General features: G+C 46.4%; 1 protein-coding gene and 1 long non-coding RNA gene across 11 annotated transcripts in view; one reads left to right on the top strand and one right to left on the bottom strand.

Annotated features, from left to right (window-relative positions):
• kmt2cb (lysine (K)-specific methyltransferase 2Cb) overlaps positions 1-15,913 on the bottom strand; it is a 36,208-nt gene extending 20,295 nt beyond the window's left edge. For 6 of the 10 annotated variants that reach the window (XR_005100953.1, XM_037277088.1, XM_037277086.1 and 3 more), the window contains exons 1-21: positions 15,184-15,913; positions 13,320-13,502; positions 10,081-10,169; positions 9,127-9,283; positions 8,267-8,473; positions 7,692-7,801; positions 7,511-7,620; positions 6,878-7,040; positions 6,627-6,798; positions 6,390-6,504; positions 6,123-6,298; positions 5,521-5,873; positions 4,290-4,349; positions 3,561-4,207; positions 2,364-2,486; positions 1,209-1,325; positions 991-1,095; positions 760-864; positions 514-695; positions 266-430; positions 86-192 (exon numbers count right to left, since the gene is read on the bottom strand). Coding sequence is in view for 9 of the 10 variants with exons in the window: in XM_037277088.1 (XP_037132983.1) it covers positions 86-192; positions 266-430; positions 514-695; positions 760-864; positions 991-1,095; positions 1,209-1,325; positions 2,364-2,486; positions 3,561-4,207; positions 4,290-4,349; positions 5,521-5,873; positions 6,123-6,298; positions 6,390-6,504; positions 6,627-6,798; positions 6,878-7,040; positions 7,511-7,620; positions 7,692-7,801; positions 8,267-8,473; positions 9,127-9,283; positions 10,081-10,169; positions 13,320-13,501 (3,445 nt within the window). In the remaining variant the exon portion in view is untranslated. Of the gene's footprint in view, positions 1-85; positions 193-265; positions 431-513; positions 696-759; positions 865-990; positions 1,096-1,208; positions 1,326-2,363; positions 2,487-3,560; positions 4,208-4,289; positions 4,350-5,520; positions 5,874-6,122; positions 6,299-6,389; positions 6,505-6,626; positions 6,799-6,877; positions 7,041-7,510; positions 7,621-7,691; positions 7,802-8,266; positions 8,474-9,126; positions 9,284-10,080; positions 10,170-13,319; positions 13,503-13,834; positions 14,430-15,183 lie in introns of those variants that run through there. The other 4 variants (XM_037277085.1, XM_037277082.1, XM_037277089.1 and 1 more) reach the window with 4 other exon arrangements.
• A 265-nt stretch (positions 15,914-16,178) lies between these two features.
• LOC119137621 lies at positions 16,179-17,942 on the top strand. The gene is made up of 2 exons (XR_005100954.1): positions 16,179-17,274; positions 17,569-17,942. It is a non-coding gene; the product is annotated as an uncharacterized LOC119137621 (long non-coding RNA).
• Positions 17,943-25,220: the final 7,278 nt, after the last annotated feature.

The following is a 25,220-nucleotide window of genomic DNA, read 5'->3' on the forward strand; positions in this document are numbered from 1 at the left end:
GGTAGAAAAGTTATGGGGGGGGGGGGTGAATCTTTATGCTAAAGGGCCTCAATGGATTTTCACATTTAAAGAAAACAACCACTACCTTTAGTAGTCTTGAAATTGCGGCACATTGTGCAATCAAAGCAGTCCTCTGCAGCTTTCTCAACATCTTCCTCTGAATGGAGACCCTGACAAGAAGCATGAAACCATCTGCGGACAAAGCGAGGCGTTTAGACACCATTTTCAAAGCTGTCTGTTTGAACGCAACCGAGAGGCCGCGCACCTGTCGCATTGTCGACACTGGACAATAACGGTGCCTTCGCTGTAGACGACGAAGCAGACGGGACACATCGAAAGGCTGGCGCAGGGAGCGCACTGAGTGTAATTATTCTGCCAGTCACACCTCAGGCCCGGCGTGGTGGCGCCGCACTGCGTACACGACACACACCTGCAGGGCGCGAGGCAAAGCAAAGCGAGGTCAATCTCGGCAGGTAACTTGACAGAGGACAAATCCGCCACGTCATCACTTGCCATTTGCACTTCCAGCTGTCTTTGGGGACGTTCTGCAACGGGGGGTTGAGGCAGTAGGTGTGGTAGCTGATGTCACAGTCGTCGCACAGCAGCAAGCGGCCAGGGTCGGTGGCCTGACCGCAGGCTTCGCACACGGTGCACTCTAAACAACGCCAGCCTTTACTCAGCACCACCTTGGTGATCTGAGGATGAAAAGAGTGTCGTGAGACGTTTGCGTGAAGTAGGTATGATATCTAATGAGCGTACCTTTATGCCGACACAAAATGGATGGTAGCACTGGCCGCACTGAGCGCAAGCCAAAAGACGGCCCTCCGCGCCAAGGCCAAAACTCCCACACACCACGCACATGTCCTGAAGGAAGGTAAGACTTCATGAGTAGCAGTTTCTTTTTTCCCCACATTTGCCCATTTACATATATACGACAACATTGCAACATTCCAACTTTGTTACATCAACTTGATATAGACAAGCAAACACCTGCTTGAGTGTGAAACTGTCATTGCTGGAAAATATCACCACTGTGTTGTGCATGGCATTCTCCTCCTCCTCCTTTATTGGGTACGGCGGTTCTATTGCCGTGATCTAATGGGACAACAAGAACAAATTCCTCAGAAACACACGTGTGGAATTGTTAAAGAAAAAAAAAAAAAGTCAGCCCACAGGTTTGAAATCCAATTACACATTCAAGCACATACCCCAGGGACGATGCTGGGACACACTCCACTCTTGCCTCTGGCCCTGCCACGTCCGGTTCGACCCGACAGACCGGCCCCTCTCGGCCTTCTTCTTCCCGGGAAGGCCGAGCCTCGACCCTGTGGAGGCAAAGTAACCAGCGAGATGAGGATATGGCGCATCCATCCATCCATCCATAAGCTGATGGGGCGACATGGCCACAAAACTGGTTGCCAGTCAACCGGCAGGAAATTCTGAAGAGTGCATTAAGCAAGAGACGCTTCCACGCCGGCTGTCCAGCGCTGAGCCACTACAATCAAAGTCCTTTTTAGGCTCATGCATGCAAGACGAGCAGTTAGCACATATGTGCAGAGGCGGAATGGCAATTATGTGTAAGGCAAGTTTGAACTTTAACACACAGGATTCCCTGCTCATGCAAATGCATCAGTTGGGCGGGACACTATCTTGATTAGCATGGCAAGAGGCAAGGCGCTGATTTGCATAGAACACCTCAAATCTCGAGTTTGAAATGACATCTTAATCCAAAACTTGGAAGGCAAACATTGCCGTCTGACTGCTGGTCTAGAAAATGAGGTCAAACGTGCTCTAACAGTGTTTACACACAGACAGAAAATGTCTTGGTCCTGTCAAATGTGAGAAGTCTCAAAGTAAAAATCAATGGGACTGTCAAGTTCGATAAGTTGGCTCTTTTCCCAACACCTTTGCCGTTTACCGTACAGTCACCAGACGTACTGTACTGTACGACACGATGCCGTTCGACTTTCAGCCAAAAGAATGACCACCAAAGATGACCCGAAATTTGAAAAGGGCATAAATCAAATAATTAACAAGACAGATGTTTGGCTGACAGATGAGACAGGAAACAATGATTGATCACCAAAGGTGATTGCCAAACTCTCTGTAAAACTGTGATAAAAAGGTCGCATTGCCGTACACCAAGCCCTAGATCTGCGAACGACCGAAGAAACCCTTTGTCAATATCCTTCATTTCCACTTTGAAAAAGCTTTTGCTTAGCCGCTGGCCTAAGAGCCGCGGCCGCTCGCTTGGGAGTCGCGTCGGCAAACATGTAGATCACAGTGACATTCGGGAACACTCGGGGACTGTCGGTCACCACGGTAACGAGTGGAGCATCTCGTAGGCCACGGTATTTATTTACCACTCTGATGCTCCAGCTGGGGCTGCCAGAGTACTGCCTGGTCTTTAGGACATCCCACCCCTCTGGCTGGTCTGGAGACCAGGACAAGGGGGAGCTCACACTGCTATGGGGGCTCCATGCACCCTAAGGCAGGGGAGGAGGGGAGGTGAGAGAGAGGGAGGGCGACAAAAATGCAGCAACGTAAAAACAAAGCCAGCAAAGAAACAAAATGTACAAAGAATGATGTTAAAATGGGATGCGGTGAGTTTTTTCACATAGTCAATACAGTGGAACGCCCCAAAGAGAGCTACATTTGGGGAAATACACAAAACTAGGGAAGGACCTGAGAGAACCATGTTAGACTGTGAGATGGACGTGCTAACCGCTAGTCAAGCGTGCTGCCCCCTTTGGGAAGGTTGTTTGTGGACTTAGTAAATTCAACTCAAATAAAGCAACTGGATGTTTTGAACTTTGGTGGTTCCACTGTATTCATCCACCTATGCAAAAGTTTGAGATGGCAAACAAACAGTCGGCGTGCAAAAAAACAGTAGTAATTGATGAGAGAGAACAATTTGGGCTTTTTTTGGCCCCATGCATGTCGCTGCCGCCGCCTTTCTCGTGCAGATGTTAAACAACCTGCAAAGCCGCTCAGTGTTAATTGCACTTCATGCATGAGGGCGCCATGGAAAGGAAGGAAGACCTGAAATGATCCAGACTGGCATGTTTGTATAAAAACCTGGCATTTCAATGAGGGGTGTGGCGACTTTGTTTTTTTTAAATTTGAAAATGAGCAAACTGGTAGATGATAATGAGAGTAGTGCTTCTTTGGCTCTACAAACACTCCATCTCAATATGCTGACGTGTTTGGCACGCCAACGTGATGAGATGAACAAATGGGTGACATTGGGAGGTAGGTGGTGGGTGAAAAGTCTTTGTGAACGTTTTGTCAATTGAACGGGATTTTGATCATTAGGTGTGCCGCGCACAACACGTCACGAAGAGTAAAGCGGATCGGTCTCCCTCTTGGCAGTGGAAGCAAAAAAAAAAAAAAAAAAGTAACACCAGACGCCCGATCCACCTTCATTCATAAAGTTGAGGCCGGAAGTAACCCTCAAACAGACGTAACACAAAGTTTTCGATACCAAATGATACATTCCGCCGGGTAAAACGAAGACGTAAAATCGAATTAAATCACTGACAGGATGTTTGGATTCCAACCTGTTTTACACGCGGCCTCCCTGGAGAAAACTTCCTTTTGGTGATGGCAGGCTTCCCCATCCCGATCTTGGGCGTAAGCGGTATAAGGGTAGTGGTGGGGATTCCGACGCCGTGCTCGCCAAAGGTCTGCGCCGGGTTGATCCCTCGGGCCACGGAATGGGAAGGAGCGGCAACCATCTCGCTCAACTGCTCGACACTTGTCTTGAGTGCTTTCTCCTCCGTGGACAAGCCGGGGAACGAAAGATGTGACCTCTTCTCCGGTGTCCCGTCAAGTTCCTGGGACGTCGAGGCCTGGCGGAAATTGCCCTCCGTCCTGTCCTTAAGGTCTCTAGGGGTACTTTCCAAAAAAGAAGCCATGGCTACATCCATACGCAAAGCTTGGGAGAGCGAGACTTCCATCGGTTGATTCGTGAGAGGTACTGATACAGTACTTAGTTCTTTGGTGGTTGAGATGATGGCCTTCAGATCCTTTGTGCTGGGGGTGAGCGCGCCCTGCTCGGGGGCGGTCTCTGTGTTTGCTGGCTTGGTTTGTAAAGCGATTTCCTGTGCCGGTTGTGCCTCCGCCGTTAGACGCTCCTGGCTCAGAGTCGGCGGAGCCGCGGGAGCGTCCGCAGGTATGAGCCGGCTTCTCGCTGCTGCTTTCATTTCTGAAAGAGCAAAGGTGCCGTCATTACAACAAACGATTTGCATTCGCACATCCGTCATTAGAACACAAGATTAAAAACAAACCTGGTTTGAATTCCGTGGGTTTGTACACCTCGCCCTTAATGTCTGGCCCCAGGGAGATGTCTAGAGAGAAAAAATAAGAAGTTTGTTTTCCAAAACACTCACTCTTACCGTACGTCGTGTGATGACTCAAGGCAAAGATGGGATAAACCAAATGAAAACAAGGCAAATGATCACCCCCCCCATTCAGTGTCTTGATTTGATGGGTTCCGTCTCAACGATATCAACGCTCGCCCGCCCGCCATGAATAGAAGTAGTCAGGCCTGGCTTTGAGGCAACCCCCATTGAAAGAAATACACCGGCAGACAGTACACACAGTTTAGTCTTACGGGGCCACCCACAAGTTCCCATGTCACGCTGATCCCGACACCCACACGCATGCACCTGCGATGCATCTCTGCCAAGGAAGGGAGTCACCATGGCAACCAACATCCCGGGGCCTGTTGCTCTGGACTTGCGACTATGCAGCTTGCAGGTGCTCATCCGGTGCCCATGCCAGAAAGTCATTTAGGAGATGGCCCTCCTCTCCAAGTCTCTGGTGCTTAGCTATTGACCCAGCTGAACACACACTCTCATTCATATTAATGCTCCGCTTGCCCCCCCCCCCCCCCCCCACCTTCCTATATGGCCTACAGTGAATGAGGTGATGTCGAGATAAATACACTGCTGTGATTAACACAGCAAAGCCTTTAAGTCAGGCGCACTTAAGCTTCCGGGAAAGATGACTTCATATACTGGGGGTGTTTATTTACTAATGGTCAATTAGAGGAAGGCCTGTACGGACGCAGACAAAAAAATATAATGGACATCGCAATTGACGGCATTGGTTTGAGCTTAAAGACGGCATCAGCGCATCACATGTAAATAATACACAGACGTGGAAAAATAACCGTAAGAATGATTCATTCAACAATACGTTCCGAGCAGCCAATTCTGCTCTCCGGTGGAGTCTAGACAGTGTGGGCAGTGCAGCGCCAACTCCATCCCCAGCACACCAATCTATCCCGATGCCGTTCATTACTCTCAGATGAGCACATGCATGCCAAGCTGGAGTAGTGGCGCGCACGAGCTTCTGCCAAGACGTGGCTGTTCCTCTTTTGATACGATGGAAAGTAAGCTTCACACGTGAGAGGACTTATTTGAAGGTACAGGGTTGTCATGTCACCAAAAGAAGACATGGATAACATTTGGAGGAGAGATTAGAATCTTATGATAAATGGAAACAGGGACCCACCAGGCTCTTGGGCAGACGTAGCTGGCTTCTCCACCGGGACGGCATCCTCGGCAGGCTCTGGATCCGAGGGCAACGGAGCAGCGAGTAATTCCGGTTTGGGGTCATTGTGCATTTCAGGAAGCGGGCGAATGCCAGTTTCTAGGTCCGTGTGCTTTTGAGCCAGCTGCGAGCCAGTCTCGGAGTCTGTGTGCGATGAGGCCGGCTGAGGGCAAAGCTCTGGGCCAGTCTCCATACCCTCGGCTTGAAGCACGCACACTGCAGTGGGAGACCTGCAGTTGGAGCAAACAAAGTCCTCGCTGGGGTGGTTTTCCGTTTGGCCCGAGTTCTGACGCTCACAATCCAGGTGAAGCCATCTGAAAAGAGCGCAAAGCCGTTGGTGCTTGTGTGTTTTGTAACACGTTTTCCTCATCGAAAAATGGTGCTAAGAAAAGAATGTGAAAAGAGACTACAAAAGCTGTTACTCCTGGAAGCTTTCCTCTTTCTGGTTTTTTCTTTCTTGATGGCTTGTTACAACTCCGATAGACTTTTTTTTTGTTTTCATTTGGAATAACCGAAATTGGTGTTGAACCTATGAAAGCCTTCTCATTTGTTTTTCAACGTACCTCTTGCAAGTGTGGCAGAGGAGAAGGTCTTTGTGATGCTCAGGGTCCAAGATGCAGGCACACAAAGGACAGCTGAGAGCGGGATCCTGGTTTTGGACACAACTCTCACACAGCAGGCTGGTGTGGTGCCACAGCCCGCTGGTTCGAGTTCCGCACTGGATGCAAACCCTGCAGTTCTACCGGGCAAAGGACACTTTCTTAGTCAGTCGAGCCATTCGGACGGTTGCAAATTCCAAATCCGGAGACACGGAGCCAGGTTTCACCTACCTTACATCTCCAGCCATTGGTTGGCAGAGCATCCATGGCAGGTTGCAGGCAGAACGTGTGGTATCCTTTGTCACACATGTCACACACCAGCATTTTAGTGTCCTCTCCTGGGTTCCTGCAGAAGGCGGCGGGATTAAATCCTATGACTGTTTTGACGACGGCCATCAATGACCGAGTTCTTCCAAAATGATCCGAAAGGAATTAGGGTCATTCCTGGTGGCCCGGTGACTGACTCACTTGCACGTCTGGCAGACTTTACACTCGGGACACTGCCACCCGGCCCTCCTCAGAGGGGTCACGGCCATGTCCAGGCAGATCCCGTGATAATGCTGTCCACAACTGGTGCAGAAGAGTTGGTCCAGTAGATCCCCCGGGCTGTCGCATAACGCGCAATTTGCATCGTCAACAACTGTGGATAGGAAAACGCAAACGTGAGCTCGACAATCGTTGGGAGTTGACGGGCGATGATGTCATTAGAGGCGGCTTACATTTGTGCATGGCCAAATCTATGTGTTCTGGGCAGAGGAGCGACAGACTCCTGATATCCTGAAAGGCCCCTGCTGCCCCAGCACAGGGGTAATGGTAGAGTTGAGTACATCCTTCAGCACAGCACTTAATGGATGCTCCAAGGCGCTTACAGTATGCACAGTGCTGCAGGGAGAGAGAGAGCGAGAGAGAGAGCGAGAGAGAGAGAGAGACTTGGGGTTGAGTAAAAAGAGGCATGTCTTTGTCCTGCCCAATAGTCAAATGTTGCATTTGCTGGATTGACTCGCTCTCAACTGTCTGTCCATCAACTCGAAATCCACTCCAGGTAAACTTTTTCTTCCATCTGTGACACAAGTGCGCTTGAATGGCCGCTCAAGTGAAGGATTTGGCGACAGACTACACAAGCGATAGGTGGCAAACACAAACGCAGCAAAGTGCCTTTGCTCGTGCTACGTAGCTAAGCCGCCACGAGAGCTCAGCCTCGGTCGAGTGGCGTGACCTTTTCCATTTCACAGTTGACAGAGCCACAGGGCTGAGCTGACCTTTAGCAGCTAGACTGATCCGTCGGCTTTCCTGTGCCTCAGTGAGGAAGGCACGCCTTCCCCAACACATTAAGATGGCCCGCCCAAACTCACCTTTGTGCTCCCTGAGTCAATGGCTCGGTCCACATTAAGCAGAGATTGTCCCTCGCCCTCGCAAACGCCTTCGGACCATGAGGCACAACTCTGATGTGCCCAGCATTGCCCTGTCATATGCAAAAGATAGAATTTGAAACAAAAGGTAAGAAAATAACTCATGACTAACGTCAGCTCCTACCTGACTCAAAGAGAGACCGGACGTTGAGATCTTGTGGAAGGCCGACATGAGAGAGCTCATCCCAAAATCGACTTGCCGGGTCTGGATCGCCCTCGCTCTTTTCAGACCCGCTGGACACAAAGGTTCAAGTTTTATTCTCTTTTTTCGAAGACCACAGGAGGATGTGCATGTTTCAACAAAATAAAAAGATAACAAATGCATAGAGTGCATGCGTGTGGGAGGGGCAGGAGGAAGAGAGCCGTCTTGCCATCTGGCATGGACACAAAGACGCTTGCTGTTGAGGCTCGAGAAACGGCTTCACATTTGCAGACTTCACCCCTGATTAGGACGCTAACGTAACATTTTCCTCTCTCACGCACCTCACTGACAAATCAATTGCGATCGTCCCCCCCCCTGCGCCGCGCACCCTCCCCTGAGGTCACGTGACACAGGCGAGGGCTGGCCTTGACCAATCACATGGCAACACGAGCCAATCAACTGCTGGTTCGGCGAGCTGCCAGAGCGCATTACGGCTCCCGCCGGGAACACGGAACGAAGCCCGCCGAGTTCCAAATGAGGCAAAGACGATCTCTTACTTGGAAAGTTTCTGCTGTCCTGAGGTGGTCTCGCCAGCCGCGTGCGGCTCAGCCGACCCGGCGCCGTTAACGCCCTTGTTCACGGACTCCTCCCCGTCTTTGCATCTGAGGAGATCGTCGACGGGCAGCGTGGCGCTGAACGCTCGCAGTTCCCCCTGACCCAACAGGCTGCGAGTCCCGCAGTAACAGAAGGCACAAAGATGCTCACTGAAAAGGAGAAACCGGTGGATACAGGCCGTGAGATAGATAGATAGACAACAACAGCATCTTCCCGGTAACGACAATAGAGACGGAACGCGTGAGCGAGGGGCGTTGCCATGCACACGCCGCCTCGCATTGTCGTTCAGGGACAGCCGGCAGCCTCGGTTTCCTCGGCTGGATGATTAGCCTCCGCTTAGCGACGCAAGTTCAAAAGAAGGGATCGACAGCTTTCAAGACAAAGCAAGGCTGACGCCACATGAATAAGTCATGCTGGCCACGTAGCAGCCGCGGCTACGGGTAGCTTGTGCTCATTCTTACGCATGCTCATATTAGCGAGTTCAAATCTAGCTAGCTATCATTTCAAACCTCGGCCATGACAAGATAACTTCCTTGGTGAGGCCACATAATGTAATGTAGACAGACTTTTTTTTTTTTTTTTCCACATTTGTGCTCAACCTTGTTATTAATCTCCCGCAGTTGTTTTTGCCTTCCATCACTAACATTGATAGCATGAACGGCAAAGACTGATAACAACCTCCGTGGCACCGGGGAGGAGGAAAAGCTACCAGTCAACCGATGACTGAGTTTCATTATATGCAAGCGCACGGGCAAGTTCGCACGGAAGGAAATTCACAGTCGAGGGCTTTGTTGTTGCTGACCTGCTTTGGACTCCTCGACTTGCTGCTGGGACAGACGGCGCTGTAAGAGTCTCGGGTGGAGGGCCGTGAGCCGGAAGAGGAGGAGGAGAGGGCGTGTCCTCCTCTGGCGCATCACTGCTCACCGCTTCCACAGTCTCCCCTGCCTGGATTTCTGTTTCTAAAGGTGAAAGAAAAATGGAATGATCAGTCTGTCGAAAAATGTCATTTTGTTTGCCGGATATGAATAAAGTCGTAGTCGTTTTTTTTTTTTGGTTTGTTTTTTTAACGGAGCGTCAATTACACATTTCTAAAAAAGCGCCTCTGGGCAAACCTTTCTCTACCTTACGTCCCGCTGTTATGCAACAGTGTTGCTCATTTACATATTCACAAAGTTTATCCGTCAGCTCGGCTGGGAGGAGGATTGAGAGTCACTTTCAAGCAGCGGCTAGACGAGACGGTCTCAAAAGAGGCGCCGTCATACAGGAACAATTTTGCAAAAAGATTGAATAGCAATTTCCCTGTCTGATATCACATCAATTTTCTTCAAATCAAGCGCCTGTGTAATTTTTCCATGTGTACATCATAATTTCTGCGACGGGTGCTAGGTCGACCTAATAAACGAAAATTCAAGATCCCCACTCGCCAGGGCATCAAGCATGAAAATGAATGGGAACTCAGAGCCAGCATCACATGACTTGATGTACACGACACTCATTAAAAAAAAAAAAAGTGTCTGGAGAGACTGATGGGATTTTAAAAAGCTTTTATGAGGCATTAGCCTTGGGCTCTTTCCCACTGCTCCTCAATGGTAATCTTAGAGCAGGAGCGAAAGAGTGCGGCGAGGGGGGACTCGAAAGCCACCGCCGCTCAAGCCCAAGCTTTTCCTTAATAGCCCTGAAGAGGAAGGCCAAGGTAGCATGAAAAAGCTCTCATTCAGTCTCCACTGAATGACCGGCCGTTTCATTGCGCTCTTACCTGTGTCCTGAGGGCCAATGGACTCTGTTATCTCTGTTCCATCCATACTGTCTTCCTCATCCATGATAGCCCTACCTCTGGTGCGGCCCCTGAGGCAAGAAAGAGGCAAAAGCAAATAAATGCAGGCAATGGAAATTTGATGTAGCCACAGGCTATCATTAGGCTGGAAAGATAGCATATCTGCTTCGTATTGCCATTAGGGAGGAAATACATTAAAAAAAAATATCGCATATGATTTTCGAAAATGCTTCAACAGGCATCTGTCGTTCAAAAGAACACATCCGATACCAGGCATCGACAGGTAATTTACGCATACGAGTCCACTGCGCGCCGTAACCACCAAACGGCGTATGCCACGAACTTCGTAAACCGAGAACCCTTTGTATACACTAAATGACTGTCGTTCAAATCTTGTCAAACTGCTTGCTTAAAAAAAAAAAAAAACATTCCCTGTGAGTCTACAAAAATATGCAGTTGTGAAAATTAGCACTGTATTGTAGTATGTGTAAAAAAAAAAAAAAATAGCGGAATAACCCCTTCGTGTGTGGCCCCACTACGGGAGACTGTCCAGGAAGCAAGACGATAAAAACGCACGAAAAAAAAAAGCTACGTCAGCACTTCACACGTCAACACTCGCAAGCATCCGACTGCATGCCGGCCGGCCGGCTCATACAAATTGCATGCTCACGCGTGCACACGACTTAAATAGTAGGGAGCCTTTCTCAGCTTCCTCTGGTCGGTGGGTCGGCTGAGCTGACATCATCTCGGAGGCGGCACGTGGAGCGCATACGACTGTTAACATGCGACACGAGATTAGCAAACACCGCCCAAATGAGAGAAGTTTTGTCTCAGGGGTGCTTAGAAGGATGCAGACGCTCCGAGAAGGATGAGATGGCAGGAAGTGGGCTGGCATCATTTTGATGTCACCAGAGAGAGAAGAGGAAAACACACACACACACAAATCAGTGGCTGGAATCCAAATGGCCTCCTCCCTTAAAATCACTTCCATGTCAAGATAAGTAACAACCCAAAAGTATGAGGGGATAAAGCCAAACCCTGCCATCCTATTTCACACTTACCTGCAAGCACAGCTTAATTGAGCGCCATCTATCTAGCCAGCCATCAAAAATGTGTGCACAGCTGAACCAAAGAAGAGCTTTATTGGCATTTTAAGCCATATAGAAATATGACACTCAAATATTGGTAGTATAAAGTTCTACTCAACTACCCACCAGGGACAAGAACGAGGGGTGCGAATCACGCGCTATCGTAGCGGAAGGATACCGGGGAATTTGTCCACTGGCCACGAAGAGAACTGGGATTATTTGCAAACGCGGCAAATTCTCACCGTGCACAACCGGCTGCTGTGGTGTGTCCGGTTATTGTAAAAGCTATTCACTGTCGGAGAATATAGATTGCAAGGCATTCCCACAGTGTGAGATTTTTTTTTTTCTTCTTCATTAGAGTTACTGTACTGAAAAAAATATCAGCGACGCCATCCGTGTTGAGTCGACTTTCCCATTATCAGCATCACCCTTCAGTCGTGCAATTGCAACTGCGTGTTGAATCGAGCTTTACTAAGTGACCTCAAACGTTTAGTTAAAAAAAAAAACACAGTAGTCAGACATGATTAAATGCTATACTTGTGTGTACAACTGCAACAGAAAAGGCAACATTTTCATTTACATGTTACTATGTATTATTCCCCACAAAAAAGACATTTTCAGCACAAGCCAGAGAGCCATGCAGAAATTTTGCCATGCAGAAAGACTTTTCATCTATGCCCCCCCCCCCCCCCCTCCTCCTTCTCCTCCCCCTCCCCTCCCCAGTCCCACCACAGCAAGGGAGGAAAAAAAAAAAAGGTGAAAATAATGCTGTGGTAAGTAGTCCCAGCTAACAGTGTGCTGCCTGGAAAACATGACAGGGATCGCATAGCATTGGAATGGACTGGCAAGCAGATGGAAGGTGTATCCGTGTCTTAATATTTGCCTAGGCTAGATCTGTGCAGTGTGTTTCCCATGCTCGTGTGAGGGTTGTCCGGTACTCCTGCGTCCTCCCCCAATCCAAAAAACATACTTCTTAGGTTCATCCACTTGCAAATGGCTGGCGACCAGTCCGCAGCCACTTTAACGTTCCTTATCAAGAGCAAAAAGTATACATTTTCGCAAACTAGGGAAATGAATGATAAAAAAGGGGAGACTTCATTGCACGGCACTTTGATGTTGAAATTGACCGGCAATGTTTAATGCATCTTGTGCAACTAATTATCAATATAGGCTGTTCATCGAAGGAGGAGTGTTTTCCATGACTCAATATGTGGTTGCGTCATGAGCGGCAGTCAGCTGCCTGCTCTTGCACGTCACCTCCTGTTAAAACAGACTGCTGCATGCAGGTCTCAAGCGGTTTTGCCTCCTCTTGATCGAGGTTGGGCACCAAAACGTCATTTGACATCCACACCATTCAAGAGCATTTCAATCCGTGACAGAAGAAAACGGAAACAGAATCAACGGACCACGCGTAGGACCAGGACCTGGTACAAGACCATCACGGTAGACCAAAACTGAACACAATGTAAGACAGCTAATGATGCTGCCTTCCTAGCTTAGAGCTCCGCAAATTTCGTAACGGTGATCAATTGCCAATAATCAAAGATAAATACACAACACAGTGATGAGTCTTTGATCAAAATAGATATTTGATCACTCCTTCAATATTCCCAAATGCAGTTTGATCATCTGCCAGGATTAAAAGGGAGTTGTAACACATCAAGTCACAACCTGACTTGCCAGTTCATCAAGTGTTCTCGCTTATTTGGTGCACACCAAGATCATCATGGTTCACACTTGACTTTACAGAAATAAATTCCCCGGGGTCTGCTAGCTTAATGCTGGCATATAATATGAAACACCATAGATGGGCTAGCAGAAATTAGCATCAATGTTGCAGTTAAGCGTGTTCCTCGCCCCTGATGTGAATAGCGGCAATCGGGAAAGATGTATCGTGGCACTCTAATGAACACCATGGTGTCAAGGGATATTTCTGTTTCTCATTTTCCAGGGATGGTCCCTGCACCAAATTCCTCCACCCCTCCACAAAGTTTCATAAAAATCACTAATGTTGTTTTATTGTGAAAAACACACAAAGGCTCAAAGAGGCAGCCTCTAATTTAAAAAAAAATGGCCGCTCACCAACGCATCAAACAATCAAAATGACGTCTTGACATAAAAGCGAAAACGTACTTCTTTCGGTTCTCAGAGGAAGCCGAGAGTTGCGCCTGGGCTGGGCAGGTGGCGGCGGCATCCTTGCGTGGCCTGCCACGTGCTCGCTGGTCGGCATGAGCCGGACTCTCTGCCCCTGCAAGGCTGGTGGGAGGTGAGCAGCCCTGGTCAGAGGGCTCCACAGTCGGTTCCTCTGATGACATTCTGACACAAACAAACAAAGACGCTATCACGGTGGCACATTTCCTGAGGCATTCCCATCAGTAGGATTTTTTTTTTTTTTTTACTTCCTTTTCTTTTAATTGGCAAACTCCATTTTAAAGGGAATCGCTTTGGCACTGACACCGCAAATGTTTTGCCAAAGAAATGTACTATTCACTCATCTGGTGTTTAGTTGACGTAAACGGTGACGTCCAAATAGTTAAGGGCGGATTTGGGATAAATTACGATGCATGAAAATGTCATATTTTGTGTAAGAAAAGAGGTTTTCATAATCCGGTTTGCCTTTTCAGTATATCATGCAAAAGCTACTCAACTGATTTTGGTTAAGCTTTGTGGAGGGATGGATCTTTGGCCAGGGAAGAACCCTTTGAATTCCGATGCATCATCCTTATGTGTTCATTCTTCAGTACCAGACTCTCAATGACTAAATTCAAGGCAGGGACAAGAAGAGGGGAGGTATTTGCGAAGATGTTTATCCTGGATTGGGCTCATTTGGTCGCGTCGAATGTAAGCAAATCACCTGGCAGCATTTTCTTTTTCCCCCAAACACTTTTTGGCACAAAGACGTCAAATCTTGAAGGGGAGCTGACACCATTTGACTACCTCATTTCATTTTCGCTTGTGTCTGATTGCTCTCATTATGCCTACGGGCTCTTTAGACAGATGGTGGTCCAATAACACAAGACATACAAGTCATTAGAAGGACATGAGTGCTATACAAAGGAGTATCCGGGCTATGCTGAAACCAAGAGAATCACTGGGAGAAACTTTTGTTTTGACCATCGTTAAACTTGCAAAGCACAATCGCACACCAAGCGACGTGGCCAAATACGACAACTGACAATCGCGAACAACCCGTCGGACCTTGGCTCAGCTCATCGGACGACGATCACACCCAACATGGGAGCATCTGAGGTGAACCCACAGGGTAGTCACGACTACCGCCATAGGCTCCAGTGTACACATGCAAACGTGAGCTTTTGTTAACTCCAGCTTGGGTACAAAACACACACACACACACGCCTGTTGCATTGAACTACTGTATAACAGAAAGAAAATCAACTAAAATCAACTAAAAGACTCAATGTACTTATTTTTTCACTTGGTTCTGGCAGGAGTTTAGAAATGTTGCACTGAGCACCAAACAAGTTCACTTTTCAAGTGAAAGATGAAGTGGTCACTTCTGCAGCATTTTCACCAGAACCTACATTACATCAGTCGATGATGAGAATGATAACTAGTCGATGAGCCAACTTCCCAGGCGGCGATGAGCATCTGTGCCCAACACACACGCACGCACGCACAAAGGCTAGGGCTATTGAATGCGACGCAAGTGTGTTGTTGAACTACAATGCCACACAAGTGGGGAGGATGCTTACATAATGGCCTGGCTTTAGCTCTCCCGTTGCACCGATAAAACGAGCACCGTTAGTGTGTGAATGTTTCGATTGTATTACAACTCCCATTTAAATACAACGATGGTGATACATTCGTTCGACAGAATGTTTCGTTGAATAGTCCGAGTCATGGAGGCTACCCCCCACACACATAGACACACACTCACGTACACACACCTCCACCCCCCATTGACAACAGGAGATGGAGCTCCAAGCTTCCACAAACAATAAATTACAAAATTGAAGAAAATGCCAATTTGTCATACCTTCCAGCCCCTACGAATAGTGAATCTTCCTCTTCATGTCCAGAATGGCTGGAGGGGATGAAACGTCAAGGTTTGCTCAACTAGCTAGCTAGCTAGCGAGTTAATCAAGCTAGCTAGCTTCTCTCCGATGAAGCGCAGCTCTCAAAATGCATTGCGCGTATCGTTCTATTCCGGCGCCGCAAGGTTATTCCCAACTTTGCCCATTTGATGCGAGGAGCGCTGCTTGAAATCCGTCAGAAAAAGCGCTTCCCTGGCACACGCATTTGGGAGGAGTGGAGCGGGGGGATCACTTTCCTTTCTCCAATGACAGCTGTCGTCGCACGAGTTGGGGTTATGTAGCTACTTGCTGTTAGCCACCCAAGTCTGCTGCCAGAAATGTCTCGCATTCACCTTCGTAAAAAAGCCCCCCAAAAAATCCCGGTCAAGGCTCCATGACGGCGTTCGAATCCACAGCGAGACGCCAGGCGACGGCTCGGAGGGGGGTCGCCGACGGCTCGCTCGGCAACTGGTTCTATTTTCTTCAGCTGCGACAAGCTGCGGGACCCAGCGGCCAGTTACAAGACGCTCGTAGCCACCCTGCCACGCAGTAACAAGCGCCTCGCCACACATGCACGAATAAACATGAGCTCGATGGGACCTCCGCGTCGGCTCCCGTGAAGATAAACTGCGACTCGGTGATGAAATTTCGCAAAATTAAGTTGATGCTTGCGCCTCGGTCCAGCCTGGAACTGTGGCCATGGCTAATGATAAGTGGCACCGAAGCACGGCCCCCGCTTGGCTGCTCAAAAAGTAGACCCAACTAACACCGCGCGTAAAATTATTTCCGCGTTGACGCGAGCGGGGAGAAATAGCTATGTCGTGGACGGAGCGATTTCGAAACAACGTCAATGGTACAACTGAAACAAAAGCATCCCTCAAAACCGGATACCAATTTCTTCAAAATACTCCCTGACCCGGCGGAGGGATATCGGCATTTAGTAAATAAAATAATGGCGGGCAGGGCGGAAAATATGGCGCTCGGAAGGCAGACGGGCTGGAAGGGAGCGCGTCGAGTACGGTGCGTAATGCAAATGATCACAACGACCGATTTCAAATCCCCACGAACGGCTTCGGTGACACACAACAGTTATTAACAACTCTCTCGGGTACAGTTTAATGGGCCAGGACGGACGAGAAGTAGTGGTTCCGGGCTCACCCGTAAGGTTCACGACACACGCACAAACCTGCCGGATAGTCACTGGGAGCTGCGCTCGCGATGTCTTTCTTCCTCTTCTCATTCAAAGAACCTCACGCTGCCTGCCTCATTTTCTAATTGTGTGTTTTGCAGAAGTGACCAACAAACAAACACACGGGTTGTAACGCAGGGGTTAAATTACGGAAAGGCCCTCGGGGTTCGACTTCCAGTGAATAAACATAAAATGCAAATTGCATAGGGTGCTGTGTCATAGTGTCACAATGTTCCCTGGTGGTTTCAAACAGTTGGAACCCGATTTTTAGGTCTGAATACGCTAAATTAGTGGGTTGTATGGGGGGGGCTTTATTCCTTTAAATGGAAGGCGAAACATTGGCACCTCTTCCTCGGACCGCGAGCGCTCCCTGTTGGACACTATGACAATAACAGCGACGCTGACATTTATTTGGAATTATTTAATCATCTGGAAAACAAACAATAAATTGTTAAATGACAAAGCAATATGCGTTCTTTGTGGCGAAGAATAACATTTAATCCAAGTCATACTCATGTGATATGATAAAACGTCCAGTGACTTGCTGATATCTTTAATATTGGTAGATTTTATTGTCTTTACATTGTATGACTTTCGTTCACTAAAACACTACATTACATCCGAGACAGTGCCATATTTAGATGGTTACATCCTGAACTGGTTGCCAGTCGATCAAAGTCCACTGGTTCGAGGTTCTTGTGACAGCAGAACCAAGTTCTCTATGTCTCCACTAGGTGGCGTTGTCTAACCAGTTCTGCTCTTCTCTCCCCAAGGCCAATAGATCTGATGACGTAACCATGTTGCTCAGCAGATGCACGGTGTCAGGCTGCCTCCCATCAGGATGCAACCTTCGGATTGAAGCGAGGTACATACCGATTTGCAACATCTCTAGCGATTTTTAAATTCCGAGAGATGCCATGGCATGAAAAATAATGGCAAGTGTGTTTTTTCTGGTCTCATTGTGTGTGTGGCCTACTTGAGACCACTAACAGCTCACAAACCAAACCATTGTAATTATCGCACAGGTTTATTATTTATGATTACTGTTTTCAGAGCACATCTGTTGGGATCACTCAACACACCTCATACATATTTTCAAGATATCCGAGGGCAGCAAATTAATCAGAGATTACTTTATGTGTCCTTGTTTCCATCACAGATCGAAGTTATGCTGAGCTCCAGCTGTAACGGTGACTCCGTGCAAGTACACTTCATGCATACACTATAGACAGTGAACAGTAGTTTTGTCCAGAAAAAAATTTAAATCAGTTTATTACTGTAAAATACAACCACATAAAATAGTCAAAAACTACAACTCGCCCTTGGAAAATGTGACAAAAACACCTTGAGCTACAGCCTCACGAGTGTAATAAATGTTTAGGGCATAAAGGAACAATTTAAGCATATAACAGATAGAGGGCAGCATGGATCTGTTTTATGCAATTATCCTGCACCACCCTTTTAGTCCTTTTGTCCAGTGTCGCTATATTGGTTTAAATTGATAGACTGCACACTGTGGTGTATTTTTTTTTTTTTTTTAAATGAACATAAGCAAACAGGTCAATAGATAATAGTTAAGTTTGAAGACAGAAATTATTTCTCCTCCACAAAGAAGCTTATGTAACAATTAGCAGAGTTCAAATATCACTTTGCCACTTCAGCAAAAGAAGGATTTAATTCATTTCACGCTGATTAGATAAAGGCTTCAGGAGCTCTGTTCACATTGCTGCACTTAATTGATGCCCTCTGGCTATTAGCATTGAGAATCCTTTTTTTCAAGTCATTGTGTGACTGAAAGATAAAACGGTCTCATTTGTAATCTACACATTGTTAGCCCTGAATCAGCAAGTGGGAGCAAAAGTACCAAACAGCTGATTTGCTGTACTTGCCTCCGGTTTGAACGTCACACCACGTGTGTGTGTTTGTATAACTAATACTAAAACTAATACAAACTAAAGCAAAGTAAGAAAAGTAAAAAAAATATAAATAATAAATACATCCGACCAATCCATTCTTAAAACTAGAAAAATAAAACTCAATTATTAAAAGAACACATCAAATAAAAACTCACTAAATCAAATTAACTTAAAAAAAATACCATGTTGATTACAATTTGGGGGTTGTCTGCAGCTTTGAGTCATATTTTCAGAAATCATTGGTTGACCTACTTTTGGGATGTTGGACTTTGAAAGTTCCACTGTAAATTGAGTTTTAGGCAGGAGGAAAAAAACACCTCAATTTTACCTTTTATTTGTCAAAATCCCCCTTTAGTCTGCATCAAGGTGAAGCGGTTCAGATTGTTCGAGGAAAAAGAAAAAAAACGGGAAGACAGCTGGCAGGTGAGCCGATGGATTGTATTCCTTTTGAAACATGAAACCAGACACTGGCAGCCGCGCTTTGTCTGCATGACAATACGCAGTGTATGAATCCCATACATGATAATGACTGAAGCTAATTATTTTCCACACTTCATTACAATGAGCTCTAAAACACGAGGCTTTGTGCGAGTGCTGAAAAGCCGAGAGAGACGCTCCCAACCTCAAAAGCCTTCAGGATAGACAGAGACTCTCCTAATCTTCAATTTTGAAGCGATAAAATGATTCAATATTTCAGGTACATTTGCAACATAAACTCCCATCTGACTAGGAAGCCTTTTGAGCTTAACGCGGAATGACTTTGGGCGTAGCTACGAAACGCCCAAGGCTTTAAGTAAAAGGTGAATTTACTTCATTGTCCTAAAAATCGTGTAATGATTCAAACGGGTGAGATTTGAATATATGATATCGGGCAACGTTGGTCATGACAACCTTTGAAGAGGCCTAGCAGACACGGACGAACAACGTCGTCATTGTGCTGAAAGGATGAGACAGCACGTTCTTTTTGTCCTCACAGTAAACTACGTCATCCACGGTCTTGATGTGCTTTTGGCACTTGTGAAAAGCTTCCTGCAAAGCATTGAATTTAAAAGCTGGAATACTTAAAGATTATTTGAAAAATAGTTTTGCTCTCTGAACACAGTCAAAAAGGGCTGTCTGACCCTATGAGCAACTGTATGCCCCGCCCCTTATACTGCTGGGCCAATGGCAAGGCTGGCTTTTGTCACCATGATGACCAGGGGGCGGAGCCTTCCACCACATTACTCAAAGGGTTGTGGACTTTGCTTCAATGCTATCAAACGTGCAACCGACAGCTTGTGGTACAGTCGTAACTATTTCCCGACAGCCATGTGCACCTTTTGGTGATTAGCCATTAGGGACTTTCTGTTCTTCTAACTTTCACTCAATCTTTCATGTTCAGCATAAAATGTTTTTGGAGTGTTCTTCCAAACTCGATGAACAAATGGCCATGGCTGCAACTGCTAATTAGAATCTATTTATACTCATGTGGGAAGATATCCAAAAAAAGAGCGACGGGCATGTCGGTCCGAAGGAAAAAAAAAAAATCAGTCTGCATGCTGTGATCGTTCAAATATAATAAAATGTCCCTACAGATTGTGCTTTGGAGTTTTGGGGAATAGAATGGAATGCTAGTTTATGGTGTGATTGATGGAAACGAGAACATCAGCCATTTGAGTGTCTTTCATTTTGGCGAAAGCAGCAATGTGGGCGAGTGATTAGCTTGGCTGCTTTACAGTTCGGAGCTTCTGGGGGTGAATTTCAGCGCTGGCCTTCTTATGTGGAGTTACTCATTTTAATTTTGACAATTTAGTTCATATAAAGGATCTTAAAGATACATGTGACAAATATCCAAATTCCAGCGATGAACCGTGCAAGGCCTGCAGCTGCCACCCATTCATGAACATCATTATTTTGGAAAAGCATCGCCAATAGTAGGCAGCTAGCAGACCCAACTCTCACGACACCTTATTAAGCTAGCTCAAATCCCTCGATATCCACTCCAGTTGAAATATCCTGGAATTTCTCCTGCTCTTCAGAGATCACAAGCTGAAGGCCGAGTTGAACAATTTGGGTGAGTTCCAGCTCGTTCTGGAAGCGCTTTTGCTGCCGCCACCTGTTGCCTTCGAAGTTGCTTTGTCATTTGTTCGTTTGGGGTCTCTTCTAACCATCCTGAAGATCAGGACAAGTTGCTTTCATTTAGTTGTTGATGAAACCATAGCCAGCTGTGAGGTCTCTGCTGTCTGCAGTTTTTTTTTCTTTTTTTCCCCTTCTCCCTCCTTTCTAGACATTAATTAATATGTGACCATGGAATTGTCACGCAGCCAGCAGTACATCATCATATTTGTCAACTTAAATGTTCCTGCTGCAATTGTACTTGTGAATAAAATTTCAATCATAAATGTGTGCTTGATGCAAATTGACCCTTGAGGGTATGAAAGATTGACAAAGTCTTGCCCTGGGCCAGATTAGCAGAGCTTTCTCGCCTGTTTCACAATAAACCTATTGGGAATATTTCCCATTTTCCACACTGAAATCTTGAGAGGAATACAGAATACGGCATCTCGGCCGTGTTCTATTTAGGTCAGACATTTTTTTTTTACCAAATCGCTGGCTTTTCTGAGGTAGGCAGAGTGTTAAATCGCATATCTTAGGGCGGCCACAAAGCAGCCCTTTGCCGCACGCTTAGCTCGGTTAGCTAAGTACATTTAAAGCCATGTGAAATGTCTCCAGCCTGCAGATGAATTCACGAGGCTCAACTTGCCTCTCCCATCAACTGGTGCAGACGGGCTGGACGTGGGCCGTAAGACGCCGGAACAGATGCGCTGTCCTCCGGCCGTAGCTGCAACTAAAATGATGTGGCACCAAAATTGGCAAAGAAGAAACTGTCACTGCACCAAATCATTGATGGTTAGGAATCGAGTTGTGTTGGATTGATGAGGTGAGCTTGCACCTTTTCCTTCTGGGTTCGCTGACCCTGTGGGGAATATTTCTTGGATTTGACTTATTGGGCTGCTATCTCAAAATCATCTCGGCAGTAGTCGCCACCGGGCAACAGTTTCAGGGTTTTATTTTATTTTTTTATCCGCTACCCCAGTTGGCAAACAAAAGCATGTTTTTCCTCCCAAGCGCACTTCTTTCCTGAGGTGATGTTTTGTTTGTCTTGTTTCCTCTTCCCAAATCTTCTCTGAATACAAAAGAGCGCAAACGAGCAACTCTCATTTCATCGTGTCGAATTTCTACATTTGTGGAGACAAGAACTCATTCCGAAAATAATTCAAATGTTTGCCTTCTCGCTTTCTTGACACCACCTCGGCATCGGAAATAAGCTAGCAGGCAAAATCGACAAATAGCGGTGGGATCAAAAAGGACGGATCAAAAAGTTGTGCCCATGCATAATTCATCAAGTGGATGCATACTCAAGATACTTTTGAAGCGAGAGCAATAACAGTAGTCAGCCATCATCGACGATGACGCACCCAATGTTTTCTTTTACTGTAAGCCAGGGGTGTCAAACTCATTTTTTTCACGGGCCACATTGTAGTCATAGCTTCTTTCGGAGGGCCATTATGACTGTCAACCCAAATAAATGTATGAGCACCTCATATTACATACAGTAAAAGCTACAAAACAAACTGACAAATAACTCGTTTTCAAATCAGACGAGTAAAAACTGGTCAAATATTAAAAAAAAACAAAGATACAATTAAAAGTGAAGACAATTTGCAATTCTAGTAATGACACACGAATTTGATGCACAATTTGTCTTCGCGGGCCACATAAAATGATGTGGCGGGCCGTATCTGGCCCCCGGGCCTTGGGTTTGACACCTGTGCTGTAAGCTTACGAGGCGCTCCGTTATGTGCGCGCGGCCAGTAAATGACACCGCTTGGTCAAAATGGCCGTGCGGCCGTGTTTATGCGATCGAGCGTTTCATATTGCGCTGAGACAAATGCGACTCTTAAGGGCCAACATATTCGTCATCGTCGGCTCGTATATAAAAAATGACAACATTTATTTAGGAGTTTGTTTCCGGTGCGGGTTTTTATAAGCGGCATAGTCAATGCACGGTGGAATGAAAGAGCAGCGAGAGCTCGGAACTCCCTGCACGCTGGCGGATATATTGTTGAATGGATATTAAAAGGGCCATTCCCGTGGAGCACCAAATGCGTTTTTAACGAGCGTTGTCACGGATTTGTATGGCGTTGTTTCATTACCCCGTAAACGCCTCATTTCAAAATCATCCTAATTTGTTTCCATTGTGAGATGGAAATATTATGATCATTCAATTAGGAAACAAGATTCGACAAAACTTTAAGCACTGTATTATTACGTTTCCTAATAAAGCTGAATTTTGCACTGATGTGCCAGAAAAAAAAAAAGGAAAGTCATTTTTTGACGTCAGCAGTCATTTTTTGACGTCAGCATAAAAAAAGTTTGGGGACATGTCTGATTAAAATTGGCTTTCGACCAGTACAATTTGCTCGCTCTGATCCCAAGTGGGGAAAACTGCTGCCAATATCCACACCATTCCCGTGTGTGTATGTGTATGTGTATGTGTGTGTGCGCGCCTGTGTGTGTCCTCTGCACTTAAACAGAACTTGGAAGGGATCACTACTTTCTGACTCGTCTTGTCTGGCATCACGTTTGTTGAGAGGTGAGACGCAGCTGTTGTGGATCTCTCGGTAGGAGAAGGTAGCATGGAGAGCATCTGTCAATAATTAAGCGCGTGCGTTGAAGGCGTTGCAGCTTTACAGCTGACATTTTCTTTAATTCATGTAAGACCCAAATGTGTTCCAGCATATTGACTTCTTTCAGAGGCAGCAATTTGGTGGCATTCTTGGGGAGGAAGTATTATTTTGCACAAAGGTTTATTTGTAATGATTAGTAGTCATGTAGATTTTGAAATATTGAAAGAAGGCCAAGAGGATGAAATCCGTCCTCCTGAATAAGTCATATTGTCCAGGTCCATTGGAGAAGTTCCAGAATTTTCTGGACTGGGCAAGGGAACACCTCAAAGTTTGATGAGGTAGATAAAGGTCCCCCCCCCCCCCACAGGCATTCTGGAAGATATTCCAACCGTCACACTTAAGCACATTTAAAATGTAAGCAAGATTTCCAACGGAACAGCTTCTCTAATCTTCAGGCTATTAAGCTGCAAATTGCGCAAGCGGGATGTGGAGAGTAAACAAAATTGAGCTGGAGGCATTTGCAACATTTCGGGCTAACTTGGACCAAAATGTCTCCCCCCAAGCAGCTGTCATTTGCTATTTTACCACGCTAGCTGGATTTAGCTTCATTTAGTGCCCTTTCATAGTTGCACGCAAAAAGTGGTTTGGAATTTCAATCATAAACATTTAAAGAGAGCTGAATTTTAAAGTTCACCTATTGGTCGAGATGTCCCTTCCCTCGCGACAAAGTTTTACTTTCAAATGAGTTTACACAGCACACTCATGCATGCGAGACGAGCTTTGCCCAACTTAAGAATCCCCATAAATCACGCGCCATAAATCATTGCCGTTTCCGAGCCAATGAATCCGGCCGGCAGCTTTGACTGTGGCTCCAAATGAATCTGGCCGGCGGCGTCGACTGTAGCTCGGAGCGCTTCAAGACTGTACATCCAAAATACGGACGTGTGGCGTCTCCCTCCATTTAGCATGATGAATAGTTCTACTGTCTTTGTCAAAATAACAAAGCACGCCGAGACAAAAGACTCTGATGATGAATAGTTTTTTGTTTTTGTTTTTTTTTCCCAGCTGGTAGCCGCAGACCTGCTCACGTTTGTGAAGGGTGTTTTCGTCATCATGAGAAACGTCCCATGTCATTTCCCCCCCATGAGAATGGTGCATGAAGGTGATTGTGTGGGTTCTGAGTGGAGGTTTAGCTGTTAGCGGCCATTTATGGTTGCTATGGTAAAAAAAAAATTACCTTCAGAGACACTCAGGCTGGCAGATGGAGCGATTCAAGCGTGCGCTCACATGAAAGCAACTTACTATTTTGGCATTACTACAAAAAGGACCTACATTTGTTTGCATTGCCATTTATGCCGGTGGAGCTTTGTTCAAATAAAATGCAAATTGACGATAACCGACAGACTGAGGCACTTCCAAATAAAGTGGAAAAACAAAAAGGTTCATGTACTTTTGTGATGGGTGCTGGAGTGGCGGACGACTCGAAACAAAACGGGTCTATCGGGCATTTTGGAAACATTTGCGCGCCGTTGTTATTTTACACAAGGTTATTGCGCAATGTGCTGCGAGAAAGCTCGTCATTGTAATTACTCAACGCGAAAGCGCCTCAAGGTTGTTTGCCTCGTTTTGTAAATGAGGCATATTTGACTGTGGATGCGACATCATGTAGACAAACCTTTGCTGCACATCTGGCTTTATGATGGTTGGGCTTCCCATGACATTTATTTTCAGGGAAGTGGGGCGGGAGGGCACTCTAAAGTGGCTTTCACGAAATCAGACAGTGTAAATGGTTGTTAGCGAGCCACGGAATGGCCAGCGGCTCGTCTTCCTGCTTGCTGGCACCTGTGCGGAGAAGGCAAAGCGAGAGAAAATGATTGCTAGGGACGGCGTCTTTATTTAGTTGGCCGTTCCCCCAGCTATATATTTCCACAGAGATGCTTTTAAAGATGCTACGTCTCTCAACCTTTGTGATTTTCCGAAGCTACCTGCTTCCACAATCCACACCTCCGTCAAAAGGAACATCTTGCTGTGATATGTGAACAACCAGCTTTGGGATTGTGCATTCTGAGCAGAGGTCTGAGGCCTTTTGTTCTCGGTATTGTCATGCAAAGGACATCCAGGAGAGGAATTGGAAAATCTGCAGGAAGCCCATTATTTATTCTTTTTTTTTTTTTTGCTGCATGATGGAGGAGGAATAAATGAGCCAAATGCAAATCCAACAATCT

The sequence above is a fragment of the Syngnathus acus genome, chromosome 17 (genome assembly GCF_901709675.1).
Source record: "Syngnathus acus chromosome 17, fSynAcu1.2, whole genome shotgun sequence".
NCBI classification, from domain to species: Eukaryota; Metazoa; Chordata; class Actinopteri; order Syngnathiformes; family Syngnathidae; genus Syngnathus; species Syngnathus acus.